General features: G+C 39.4%; 1 protein-coding gene across 1 annotated transcript in view; it reads right to left on the bottom strand.

Annotated features, from left to right (window-relative positions):
* Positions 1 to 618: 618 nt before the first annotated feature.
* The window catches only part of LOC117556888 (C-type mannose receptor 2-like), a 31,830-nt gene continuing 19,351 nt past the window's right edge, over positions 619 to 13,097 (bottom strand). Inside the window, exons 11-14 of the mRNA XM_034232464.1 lie at positions 3,421 to 3,461; positions 2,786 to 3,193; positions 2,207 to 2,533; positions 619 to 1,758 (exon numbers count right to left, since the gene is read on the bottom strand). Coding sequence (XP_034088355.1) covers positions 1,421 to 1,758; positions 2,207 to 2,533; positions 2,786 to 3,193; positions 3,421 to 3,461 — 1,114 coding nt within the window. The 3' untranslated portion in view covers positions 619 to 1,420. The remainder of the gene's footprint in view (positions 1,759 to 2,206; positions 2,534 to 2,785; positions 3,194 to 3,420; positions 3,462 to 13,097) is intronic.

The raw sequence follows: 13,097 nt of genomic DNA, 5'->3' as shown, positions 1-13,097 counted from the left end.
GGCTATTTCAAAGGAAGCAACTTAAAATAAATCATGTCCCCGGAATTTCTCAATGACTAATCTGCATTAGCCTGACACATCAAATAATAGTCAGAAAATTCTATTTGAAATTGAGGTGTTTAACCTTTTAACAAAATACAACAACAAATTATTTGGTAATTATTTACATATATGATTTTTTTTGTATCATATTTTATATGTCAGGCGTTTATGGCAATGTATTGAACAAAACAACGTCTGCTTTTGAAACAAAAACAAATATTGATTATTACATTTGGAAGATTTTGAACATGTCACAACCCGAACCAACAGGCTATATAAAAGAGTATTTCTTTGCCATCTAAAAGTACATGCAAACACAAATTATGTTGTACTTTCTGACTTGGTCAATACAACATAGATTATGATAGCCAAGGAATTGTTTTAATGAAAAAATCTATAAATTGTGGCAATTATTAGCAAGTGAGTCATTGCACCATTTGACTCACCGGTTTACAGAATGACCGGGTTACAAAAAAAACACGTAAATATCTCAATTTTGACTTTTAATATATTACATTTTAATCTTTAATTAGTTTAATTAAATAATCTAAACAGTGTTTTTGGCATTGTGGTAAGCAATTTACCCAGGGGTGCACAGGGGCAAATCACATCTACAGATCAAGATGAAGCGAATGGAAGTACTCCCATACTCCTAGCGTGTGAAAATGTTTGTGAAAAACGTGTGCAAAGTCTCCGAAAACGGAGCAGTGGCTGCGATGCTAGCTTTGCGGCTAGCGGTTAGCATTTTCAATGGAAACATCATGTTTCAGTAAAAAAAAGGCCCCACTGATCATCTACTCTAAGTCGCTTTGGATAAAAGCGTCAGCTAAATGCAATGTAATGTAATGATCAAAAAACCCCGCTATACTCTAGACAGCGCCCCCGAGCACCCCTGGGTAAATTACCGTACAGCCAATCACAATGTGTGACGTCATTGGTAAGAGACGGGCCCGAACACATATGGTACCGACACCGTTACGGCCATAGATATATATATAAACATGTTATATATATCTATGGTTACGGCCCCATGACCGTAGCCATTTTGGATTTGGTCATTAAAAGCGCTCTACAGCCTTCAGTGCCCGGATGATCCACCAGAGGGAAGAAGACATGTATCACATTGCATACAACAGGTCTTTTAGGAACGTACGAACGTACTAGTCATTTGGATGACGTAGAGGTCTCAGCAACTCATGTATCAAATATGATACACTTGGCGTTATAGGGTTTTAAGTGATACCTTCATAAATTATGTTCTAACATCTTCAGGTTGTGATTTATTTACCTGTCATTGTGCCATTAAAATACCCAGAGAACAGTCAGTGTAGAGTAAGCTCATATAAATACACCGGTGGGTTTAAAAAATGTAGGCCTACTATAAGGCGCAGATAAAATTAAGAGATTCCCCTTCTCTCCTTTCATACCACTTCCCATCACTCTCCATGGCTGTAGCCCTGTCACAACCCTCAATCTTCTCGTCTTGGGCCCAGTTGTCATAGCAGACCAGACGATCACTGACCCAGAACCACAGATCCAGAGTGCAGGTGTAGCGCATTCCCAGCCAGACGAACGCAGTGTCGGCCATCTTGGCTCTCTTTTTGACCCATCTCTGCTGGTGACGGTCAGTGATGGAGACCAGGTCACGGTGCTTCTCTCTGCAGTAATCCAAGGCCTCATCCCAAGTCTTCTTCTCTTTGATCAGGATCACTTTGTCTGGCATTTAAATTGATTTTGTTTTTAGTTAGGGTAACTATTTATTGCAGAAAAACTCTCAACTGTAATAATATAGAACCTTTCTTACAATAATCCTTATGTTTTTTAAATAAATAAAAGTCCCCACAAAAGAGAAGTAAATATACAAATGGAATGAAAACCAATGGTAAGGAAATATAAGTCCTGAAATGACGTGGCACCTTATGTAAAAGCCAGGTTAAAAAGATGCGTCTTGAGGACAAAAACATGACGAAATGATGTTCAAACTTTAAGTAAGAATATTATATTCACAGTCTATCGTAAGATTAAGGACAGAATCCAGATCGGTGAATCTGTGTATATTAAAAATAACTTCACAACTAAAGGATCTTCAACATGAATGTAAAAATAAATATATATAAAGACTTGAAATAAGAATACTTTACTTATAGACTTTTGCAAAACTCACCGTCATAGCAGTAGAAGGGTTTTTCCTCTGTGCAATTGTCGGAGCTCCATTTTCCATTTGGCTTAGTCATAGCACATGTCTTTGAGGCTTTATCTTTAAATGAGTCCTCCCAGTGTCTGAAAGAGAAATTCTTCCCATCTGACCAACTCCAGATCTCTCTGAACAGGCCGATCCACATCCATTCAGAGCTCACGTTTGACTTGAATTCTTCTGATCTGATCTGTGTGAGTCCACTGACCAGGTCAGTGTGATGTTCTCTGCAGTAGCTCTGAGCCTGAAGCCAGTTCTTCTTACCACGACTCAAATGGTATTTCTGTTGCCCTGTTTCTGTGAGAACGAAAAGACACATTTTACTTTTGGTATAATAATGTAGATTGAATAATCAAAAAATAGGCCTATACTTTACCATTAAAGTTTTTAAACAAGTAGAATTGTATCACAGTTACCAATAATGTTTAATGTGAAAGGCAAAAATAGGTTTTAATTTAATTTAACTCTACACACGACGTGAGTTATCTGTCAACTATTGTTACACAGTATGATATCATTTATATAGCATTAACAGTGACATATACTCACCATTGTAGCAGATGAACTTGTGTTCCTTACAACAACTGTAATCGTACCATTTTGAGTTTCTAATATTCACACAGTTCTCAGGATCGACACCTCCATTGTTCGGCTCACCTGAAGCCCATTCTGGCACACATTCTGGCTCACATTCTGGCTCACATTCTGGTTCACATTCTGTAGGAATGTACTTCTCCCCCGGCAGAGACCAGTGCCACTCTTTGATATCACTTTCATTGATGCTCCTCAGTCCGATCCAGGCGCCTCTATTAGTCAGTCTCTCCACGTCTCTCATGTCAGACACTGTGGCCAGGTCAGTGAAATGCTCTCTGCAATAACTCTGGGCTTCATCCCAGGACATTTTCTTTCTAATGAAGTGGTACTCATAGAGGTGACATGTGAAGAAGGAACACTGACCTGAAAACAGAGACAATTCTGCAGTGATGGAGCTGACAGTATGACAAGCACTTGATCATTAAATCAAACTCATGAGTACTAAAATCACCCCCACCTCTTACATCGTCCCCTTCATCTTAATAGAGCTCTGAGTTCACTTATTTCACGTTTTATCGTTATGAAGATTGAGCAGTTTCATGACTCCAGATGTGATATCAGTTACAAATCTGATAAGATGATCCACTTACCCATCAGAATCAGCACAAACAGAATCCACTGCATCTTTGCTCTGTTAGATGAAAGCAATATTGTTATTGATCATTTATATAAATTGTATAAATGATGTCAGTTACATTTAAATTATTTTGAGCACCTAATGTTTCAGTTAAATTAACACAAACACAGACTGCACCACTCGCTTCTGTGCAGTAGTTTAATGAAGATGTAAATGTAGAGAAAATGCAAATTTCGAGCAACACCAGCAGTAACATACGGAGCCCCTAAGGGACATGGGAAAAAAGAGAGAGAAAAAGTCGGGATAATTAAACATTAACCCGCTATCCCGAATTAGTTCTCTCTCTTTTTTTCATTTTTTTTCATGTCCCTTTCCATAATACGAGGCAAACACCGTCAAATGTATTTTTAGCACATGAAAAAGTCTAATATATCATATTCCAATCACTTGTATATATAGACTCTTATTGCACTATTTCACTAATTTACAATTTTTCTTTTTGTATTTACTTGCACTATTTTTTTCTGTTTTTCAGTGTTATTGTGTTGCACTGATGGAGGAGCCTGTGACCTAAGATTTTCATCGTCATAACTACACTGTAGCTATGTACTATGAGTCTATGACTATTAAAAGCCTTGATCCTTGAACTATTTGAATGGAACATGCAAACACCAGTTAGAAACTAAACATAACAATATAGTGCCACACAACAACACTGACTTTTTATGTTTGTTTTGTCAAGGCCATTATATTTTTGTGGTTCTATATTTTTTTGTTTATTTATTCACATGTAGTCTACTATCAGAAACATACACTATAGAGGCTTCTCAATACTCAAATTTCCCCTCCTCGACTCCCCTCCTCGACTCCCCTCCTCGAGACTTACCCCCAAAACACACCAGGAGCGTCTGCGCCGCGTTACGTTGCGGCTGCGCCACGCTGCGACCTCCTCCTGCGACAACACACACCAGACGCGTTTCAAAACGTTGCGGAAGCGGAGCGTCGTGTGTGCAGCCTTGCAGTTGTTGTTGATTTTGGAATATTTCCTGGACATTTGTACTTCTACAAGTAAGTAGGCTATACGTAGTTAAATGGTTTATGTTTGTGTCTGTTTAAATCATGTTTATTGTTGTTATTTCCTATTTTGTTGTGTTGTAGACTACAGACACAGTTAATAATAATTGTAATATTCCAGTTATAAACGACATGAATCAAAGATGTGTTGCTGTATTTTAGTGGTAAAAAAATATGCATTCATCATCATAATTATTCTATATATATATATATATCATTTACAGTGCCTGTAAACCGGAGGAGAACGCTGGCATGTATTCTCCTACTTGAAAGACTACGGGGGGATGGGGGGAGGAGTTTACCTTACGGCTGCGCCGCGGCAAAAAAAGGATTCATCCTAATTTTAGAGAAGCGCTGCGCCGAGCCGCTTCTGGGACGCGTCTGAGCCGTAACCCGGCGCGTGTGGTGTAATAGCACCCATTGACTAGAGTGGCCGCGAGCCTTACGACCGCCGCGGCGCGGCCGTAACGCGACGCAGACGCTCCTGGTGTGTTTTGGGGGTTAGACCCGCCCACAGGAGATGCGAGCGGAGGACCGAGGAGGGGAACCGAGGAGAGAGGAGGGGAAGCAGCAGACGTTTAAAGAAATGAGAACTCCTCTCCTCTGAGCGGTCATTTTAAAGAGACGTCCGTTCATTATTACGTGGCAACAGCTGCATCAGCTGTCGAGTGTTTTGTCATAGCGCTGTATTTTATAATCTCTGTTAGATCAGCTGAACATTGTTCCCCCACATATTTACTTTGAATTAATTGAGAGTGCGGTATAATGAGACAATAACAGGCTACAGATGCGGACACACACACACAAATATATTTATATAAATATATACAATTTAAAGTATGAGAGCTCAGCACTCTCATAATCACGTAACACAATCAGAGACTGGATATATCCCCCCCCCCCCCCTCTTTTTGGTCGCTGAAATGGGGAATTGAAATTACGGGCCAAAAGTTGTATTTACAAGTATTAACTTGTAATAATAATAAGCCACTTACAATTTTCCGTGAGATCAGGGAGCAGATATAAGATGGAAGTTTCCCTAACATACAAAGCCATGTTAGGGAAACTTCCATCTTATATCTGCTCCCTGATCTTACGGAAAATTGTAAGTGGCTACTGCCTGAGATCGCATGCTGTGGTTTTATTAAATGTGCCAACTGCTAGGACTGTCTTAGGGAAGACAGCTTTTAGATGCGCAGCTCCTCTGTCTTGGAATAGTATGCAAATTAAATGGAAACTGATCAATCTGGTGCCACTAAATGTTTTTAAAGCTCGGTTGGATGCTACTCAATCGGAAGCTGTTGGTACCTGTTTATGTGGATAATTATGTAAATGATGCTGTATGATGTCCTTTTGTTGTTCTATTTATGTTGTTATGTTTCATGTGGAACTACATGAGCAGGTCTCCCTTGAAAAAGAGATCAATGATCTCAATGGGATTTATCTGTATAAATAAAGATTTGAAATTAAATTAAATTAAAAGTAAGCAGAGGACACCAAACCAACTGAGACCCGTCTGTCCGCCGCATCTACGCACTGTACCACACACACCTACATACTGTACCACACACACACACATACACACTGCCTACAACACACACTTACAGCTCCTAAAGCATAATCAGGCTACAGCCGTTGTGTATTTTATTATGTGACGCACTAAATGGTCTTTGAAAAATATCGACTCTTTGTACTACAGCAAATAAAGAGAGTAATGTAGGCCTGTTATACTGAGTGATATTGTACACTGCTCTGCTTTCTGCACGGACCTCACAGCTGTTCTCACTGTAAACATCGCAACGCGATGAAAGCAGTTTCTAAAATAATATCCAGAGGATGCATGCAGAGCTGTCATTGGCTGAGATAAGTCCGGTCGTGCGTCACGCCTCCACCGTTCCCGGAAATGCATCCGTGGAGGAGCCGTGGAGGAACCATCAGTGTATCCTCGGTTATAGCTCCTCCAGAGAGCCTCCTCGACGCTCGATGCTCGGTCCTCGGTGTGCATTTAGAGAAATGAGACGTCCTTCAAAATGGCGCGCTGAAATTCATTTCCAGGTCACTACCGGAGGACCGAGGACCGAGGAGTCGAGGAGGGGAAATTTGAGTATTGAGAAGCCTCTTATGTTTTAGGTGAGGGTGAGGCTTTATGGGTTCTTTAACCGGAACTGAGAAGTAAACTGAAATAAAAGCTTGATTACATTTTGTATCGTTGCTTTTATAAGGCCGATTTAAAGATGTGGGATCCTTTCTTTATTATGGGTAAACTACGGTGGCCCTGAAGTGCAAGACACTACAGCATTTCAGAAAACACCACAGCATTTCACAAAACACAACAGCATTTCACAAAACACCACAGCATTTCACAAAACACCACAGCATTTCACAAAACGCCACAGCATTTCACAAAACACCACAGCATTTCAGAAAACACCACAGCATTTCAGAAAACACCACAGCATTTCACATTGGACGGAAAGGGTATTCCTTTAGGGAGAACACTTCTTGTTTGTGATTGGACAGAGCCAGCCAGAGAAGCACTGCTGTGATTGGTTGTTTTTGCTGCCAGTCAAGAAATGACGCTTCGTGATTGGTCAACACCCGACAGCGAAAATATCCCAACACAGCCGTTAGCACACACTCAGAGCTCACAGCTCCTCATATCTGTTCAGAAACTGGACAATCCACAGACTGTCTGTGTCATGGCGAATACAGTCGCTGCTTTATTTATGTCTGTATGACGTTGTTGTGAGAGTGGACGGAGCAGCTATAGGTTAGTTTAGCCTGATGGATCCGATTCCATTCAGAAAATACGCATTTTAAAAGCTTTTCGCCTGCCGTCTTATCTGCAGACTTGTCAAAGCGTTAATTTATGGTTTTTACTAACCGTTATCAGTATGTAGTTACTTCGGCATCACTTTGAAACGTGTATTACAATTACATCACGGTCAAATATGTTCATTTTGTTGTAGATGGTATCTCCCATAGCATTTACATGGAGATACGCCCCGCCCCCTCTCAGCGCCTCTTGTTTGAATGACAGGAGCAAACACAGCTGACAGCCGCGGTGAAACTCGAGCGATTAGAGCGATGCGAATATTGGGTGGTCTACCATAGTATTTACATGGAGATAAGCCCCTTAAAAACCATGAATTAATAAAGCATTAATTCTGTGTTTACTCCGGTCATTCAAACAACATGCTGGAGAGGGGGCGGGCCGTATCTCCTTGTAAATCCTATCGGAATCGGATCGATCAGGCAAAACTAACCTGTAGCTGCTCCGTCCACTCTCACAACAACGTCATACAGACACAAATAAAGCAGCGACTGTATTCACCATGACGACAGTCTGTGTTTTTTATATGTTGAACTTTTGAACAGTTTCTGAACAGATATGAGGAGCTGTGAGCTCTGAGTGTGTGCTAACAGCTAACGGCTGATGTGTTGGGCCAATCACGAAGCGTCATTTATTGACTGGCAGCAAAAACAACCAATCACAGCAATGCTTCTATGGCTGGCTCTGTCCAATCACAAACAAGAAGGGTTCTCCCTAAGGAATACCCTTTCCGTCCAATGTGAAATGCTGTGGTGTTTTCTGAAATGCTGTGGTGTTTTGTGAAATGCTGTAGTGTTTTGTGAAATGCTGTGGTGTTTTGTGAAATGCTGTTGTGTTTTGTGAAATGCTGTTGTGTTTTGTGAAATGCTGTGGTGTTTTGTGAAATGCTGTTGTGTTTTGTGAAATGCTGTTGTGTTTTCTGAAATGCTGTTGTGTTTTCTGAAATGCTGCGGCGTTTTGTGAAATGCTGTGGTGTCTTGCACTTCAGGGCCACCGTAGTAAACTAACTATAATGAAAATTACATTGTGTTTATTTGAACTGAGAGTAAGATTGCTGTACACATCGTCTCCAGTGGCGACTGGTCATTAGGGCGACTTGTCATTAGTGTCAGCAGAAAGTATTAAAACTAATGATTACAAAAAAAAAAAAAAAAAAAAAAAAAAAAAATATTAAATATATTTTAAGATCATGTTTAATCATCTGATTCGTCTGTACAGTACATTGCTGTTTTAGTCTGTGTTCTTCTAATTAGTGTCTACAGTGTGTGCCTATTGAGCTGTTTAGAGCCATGTGGGACAAAACCCGATCCTGCCCCTCCCTCTCACTGTCTACGGCCCAATCCCACACCACCCCGTCGACCCTACCCCTCCGTGATGGAGTGAACTCCGTCTGTAGCCACACTCGCAGCTCAACGAGGCTCCCTCCTGTCAGATGGAGGGAGTAAACACAGCAGCAAGCTTTGGGACGGCCTCCCCTCTCTCCGGCAGAAACAGGAAATGCCGTAACTGTATGTAACAACGGTTTCAAATCAGCATCTCTTAGACAAAAAGTTTAAATGAATAACTCAAATAAAACTCCAAACATCTTTCATTGTGTTTCAAAGCTCGTTTAGTTTTAAACCTGATGTTTATAAACTTCTTAGTTTTTGCAACGGTCTGTAAATATACACAACTTTATAATAAAATGCACACATTTACCTTTTTCTAGACTAAACACAGGTTTGATCCTAAGTTAAAACATATGAGGTTATCATGAGGTTGTTAACATCGCAGTTTATCAGTGGATATTTGCTGGAACTACTTGTAAACAGCGTGTTTCCTGACGGACACACACAGCGTGACTCCGGTCAGGTAGAGACCGGTCTCAAGTCAGCACCGCTGCAGACTCGTTGCTTTGGAACAGGCTGTCACTACACGATCTGCAGCTCTACCCGATCTGCAGTGCGCATGTGCGAGATGGACAACGCCGGACGGCATCCCAAGTAGGACAACATTGACACAGTGGGTGGCTTTTGGCAAAGCTCAAAAGGAAAACTCGAGAGAGATGAGTTATTGTTATTACAACGTGACTTCACTATTATTTAACAACCCTTTTTATTGGTTTCTTTTATTTGGGGTTAAGTACATTGTCAGAATAAATGAGAAATGAATGTAACTTCTGTTAGACAGCCATATGCCATACATTTTTGCACACATTCACAGTAAATATGTATTCAGTATGATAGCTGTCTAACAGAAGTTAAATCCATTTCTCACTTATTCTGACAATGTACTTAACCCCAAATAAAAGAACCCCATAAAAAGAGTTGTTAAATAATAGTGAAGTCACGTTGTATTAACAATAACTCATCTCTCTCGAGTTTTATTTTTGAGCTTTGCTAAAAGCCACTGTGTCAAGTGTCCATCTTGGGTTGCCGTCCGGAGTTGTCCAATATGGCGGACCATCTCGCACATGCGCACTGCAGATCGGGCAGAGCTGCAGATCGGGTAGTGACACAGCCCTCAATATGGCAGACCCTCCGCGTGAACGCGCAAACGGAGGGGTAGGGTGTAGGGTGTAGGGGGCGGTTTGGGAATGGGCCAGTGAGTCTGCAGCGGTGCTGACTTGAGACTTCCCTCGACAAAAAAGCAATGAGATTTCTCCATATGATTTTAGAAAATAGCTCCAAATAAGATCTGTGGGAAACGTAGCTGTTAGATAAATGCACGTTTTGTTCAGCCGGATAATATCCACATGTCTACCCTACTTTTATCATTTTCGAATCATAAATCTATTGATTAGATTAGATTTATGATAGACTTTTGAAACTACAAGAACATAAGGAGGACTTTTACAAAAAAGTAATAGAGATTTTTGTCCAGAGGGATAGGCAAATGGACTTCATCTTCAAGTCAAGGTAAGACTGCAATTTTATTGAAAATGGGATCTTACTAAGAGAGAACAATTCAATATTTAAATGATAAAATTAAAATTTTTGGGTATCCTTCTGTTGAACTGTCTGTTTAAAATTAATTGAAGCATCAGACAAAAAAAGCTTTTGAAAATAATATTATATTTTGATTTAGGTCAAAATATAATATTTGTAAACCTGAAGAGTCAGTGCCAGTGCCTCACCAGCCATGAACCTCACTGCAGAAGCTTATATATAGACATCTACGTTTTTTGTGCCCCACCACTTTTGTACATATAAAAACGCCACTGATTGTCTCCAATAAAATATTTAAGATTTACCACCGTTTTTTTAAAGCAGGAAAATAGTGGGGTTTTCAGCCCTGAGTAATGTCTACGGGACAGGCTGCATACATCGCCCAAAAAGCTCTAAAAACCTAACATGAACCTGAAAGGTAAAACTCAGGGCAACACATATCCACTAGACTCAGAATAAATGTATTTGTTTTCATTATAAATGTCCAGCGTTCTTGGTACAGTGCCAACTTTTTGTAAAAAAAAAAAGTGAACATTAGATAAAGGAGATTTGAATACAAATACAAAAAAATATTCCAAGTGATTTCAAGAGAAACAAATGATTTAAGGGAATAAATGAACATAAAAGGGTTTTAGATTTCATTACTTCTGATTGAGATGTGATTCATTAAATGTTCCTTCCCTTTGGAAAATATTCTGAAGGAGAATGTCTCTCTCAAAAATAAACAAAATATGAAAATGACTGAACAGAATCACACTTACTTCTCCTGAGTCGTCCTGTCAGCTGCTTCTCTCTCCGTCTCTCTCGATGTGCTGGTGAAGACTCAGATATCGACGCAGTCGCTGCTCTCTTTGGGCAAACATTTGAATATTAAAATTCAGATGTCAAAGAGGTCTATCATGGTGGATATAGGATCCATTGATGGAAAGAATATCAATTACATGTAACAGGGAAACAAGTTGAACACACTTCCTTGTTGACTGTGACACACGGAAAGAAAGGTACCGTTCCAAAATATGCACTAATGATAACTATTGAATGTTTATATTTTGTTCGGATATTGCTTGTTAACATATGTCGAAAACTTTAATGGAACATTCTGGCTGTATTTGAGCCCCTCATATTACAAGTGTGTCAATATTATTTGAATTTCAGTCACATAGTTTCTTTATTCTGAAACACAAGTCTTATCTCTTTGTTGTCTCTATTCTGATGAGTCTGTCCATCCAGCTACTTCATTCCTGTGAAGGCTATATCTCAGGAGAACGTGAGGAATTCATTCAAGTCTTGCACAATCTTCCACTTGGATTCAAGGATGAATCCATTTCTGTCACATGTTTGACCTTTGATTGTGGTCAAGAGGCCAAAAGTCTCTGTGACCTCACAAAACACGATTTGTGGCAGTAACAAGAATTATTGTATTGTAGTGTAAGCCACTGTGGGACACCAAAACACATTTTTTAACGACTTGATGTGGAACGTTTTGAAACTACTGCCTGATTTCTACAAGAAAAATAGTGAAAACAACCACTTATTTAACTGGTAGTTATCTAGCTTCACAGATCATTAATTATAAATATAAATATACATAATACAGTAGGGGTTACGGACTGATCCAGGCAGGCCATGTACAGAGCACTCGGTCAGTCGCTGTGTGGCACAAGAAGGCTCCCGGAAAGATAACATCACATTTAATTGAACATATGTTAACAGCACAACAAGAACTGCTCTTTACAAGTCAAATGAGTGCACGCTATGGTTTGCAGCACACCTAAAAATACCTATCCCATATTTTTCTCCTATCTGAATAACTCTGCCATGGCAACAATCACTGTGTCCACCTTTTTAATACAATTTGGCATCGGTGTTTTCATGTCCTTATTCTGATATAGAGGCCTAAATACATGTTTCACCTGCTGTATATTTCATGTCTAATACAAAGCCTTTGACTTAACTTAAAGAGAGCAAGATCAAAATAACTCATAACTTCCTTCCTGTGTTCTCCTAACACTTACAAGCAGCTCAACTGTTGAATAAATATTCACACCAACGTAGTGGTTTGAGATCTCCCAACAATTAAAATGATGAGCAAATGATAATGCAGGGTTTGGTCTATTAGTTCAAAGGAAGAGAAATCCTACCGCTTACGATAACACTTGAATTAGAATTACTGCACACACAGGTACACAAACTCACACCAGAAGTAAACAATGCTTTGTTTTTAATCATTTATTTCTAGCAATTGTTCTTTATTCACTTTTCTTATAGTGGGCAAATCCCAACGACAGCAGGCACCGACAGAAGAGCTGGTTCGAGTGCGTCCTCTAGTGTTGAAAGATAACCACAACAACAAAAACATCTCCCACTTTTATGACTAATTCCTGTTTTACTTACGGTGCATTTTAACAAGCTGTATATTCACTCTAAAAAAAATCAAGAACTAAATCTCTCAGTGAACTCAAACACAGTCCTCATTATGTAGTTTGATTTGTAAGAATGACAGCTATGGAGAAATCCTTTTCAATTACATAGCCATACATTACATGTGTTTACTGTCAAATAATCACCTCTAATGTAAATGTAAAACATGACTATTTAAAGCCAGTGGACGAAAGAACCACACCTTGTTTTTGGGTCAGATCGTTTATTCAGTTTTAGACATCCAGTTAAAACTCCATTAAGGTAAATATGACAAAAATAGTGATACACACATTATAACCATCACCACATTTCAACCAAAACGTAAACAAATTCTGAAAAGCAAAACATTATAGATTTGTCTTTTAATATATTTTTTCTCTCATAAACATAAAAGACAACAATTCAAATGAAGAGTACAGGTTTCACACTTTAAGA

The sequence above is a fragment of the Gymnodraco acuticeps genome, unplaced genomic scaffold (assembly GCF_902827175.1).
Source record: "Gymnodraco acuticeps unplaced genomic scaffold, fGymAcu1.1, whole genome shotgun sequence".
Classification (NCBI taxonomy): domain Eukaryota; kingdom Metazoa; phylum Chordata; class Actinopteri; order Perciformes; family Bathydraconidae; genus Gymnodraco; species Gymnodraco acuticeps.
Note: the sequence above shows the minus strand (reverse complement) of the source record. Positions and strands in the feature narration are given on the sequence as shown.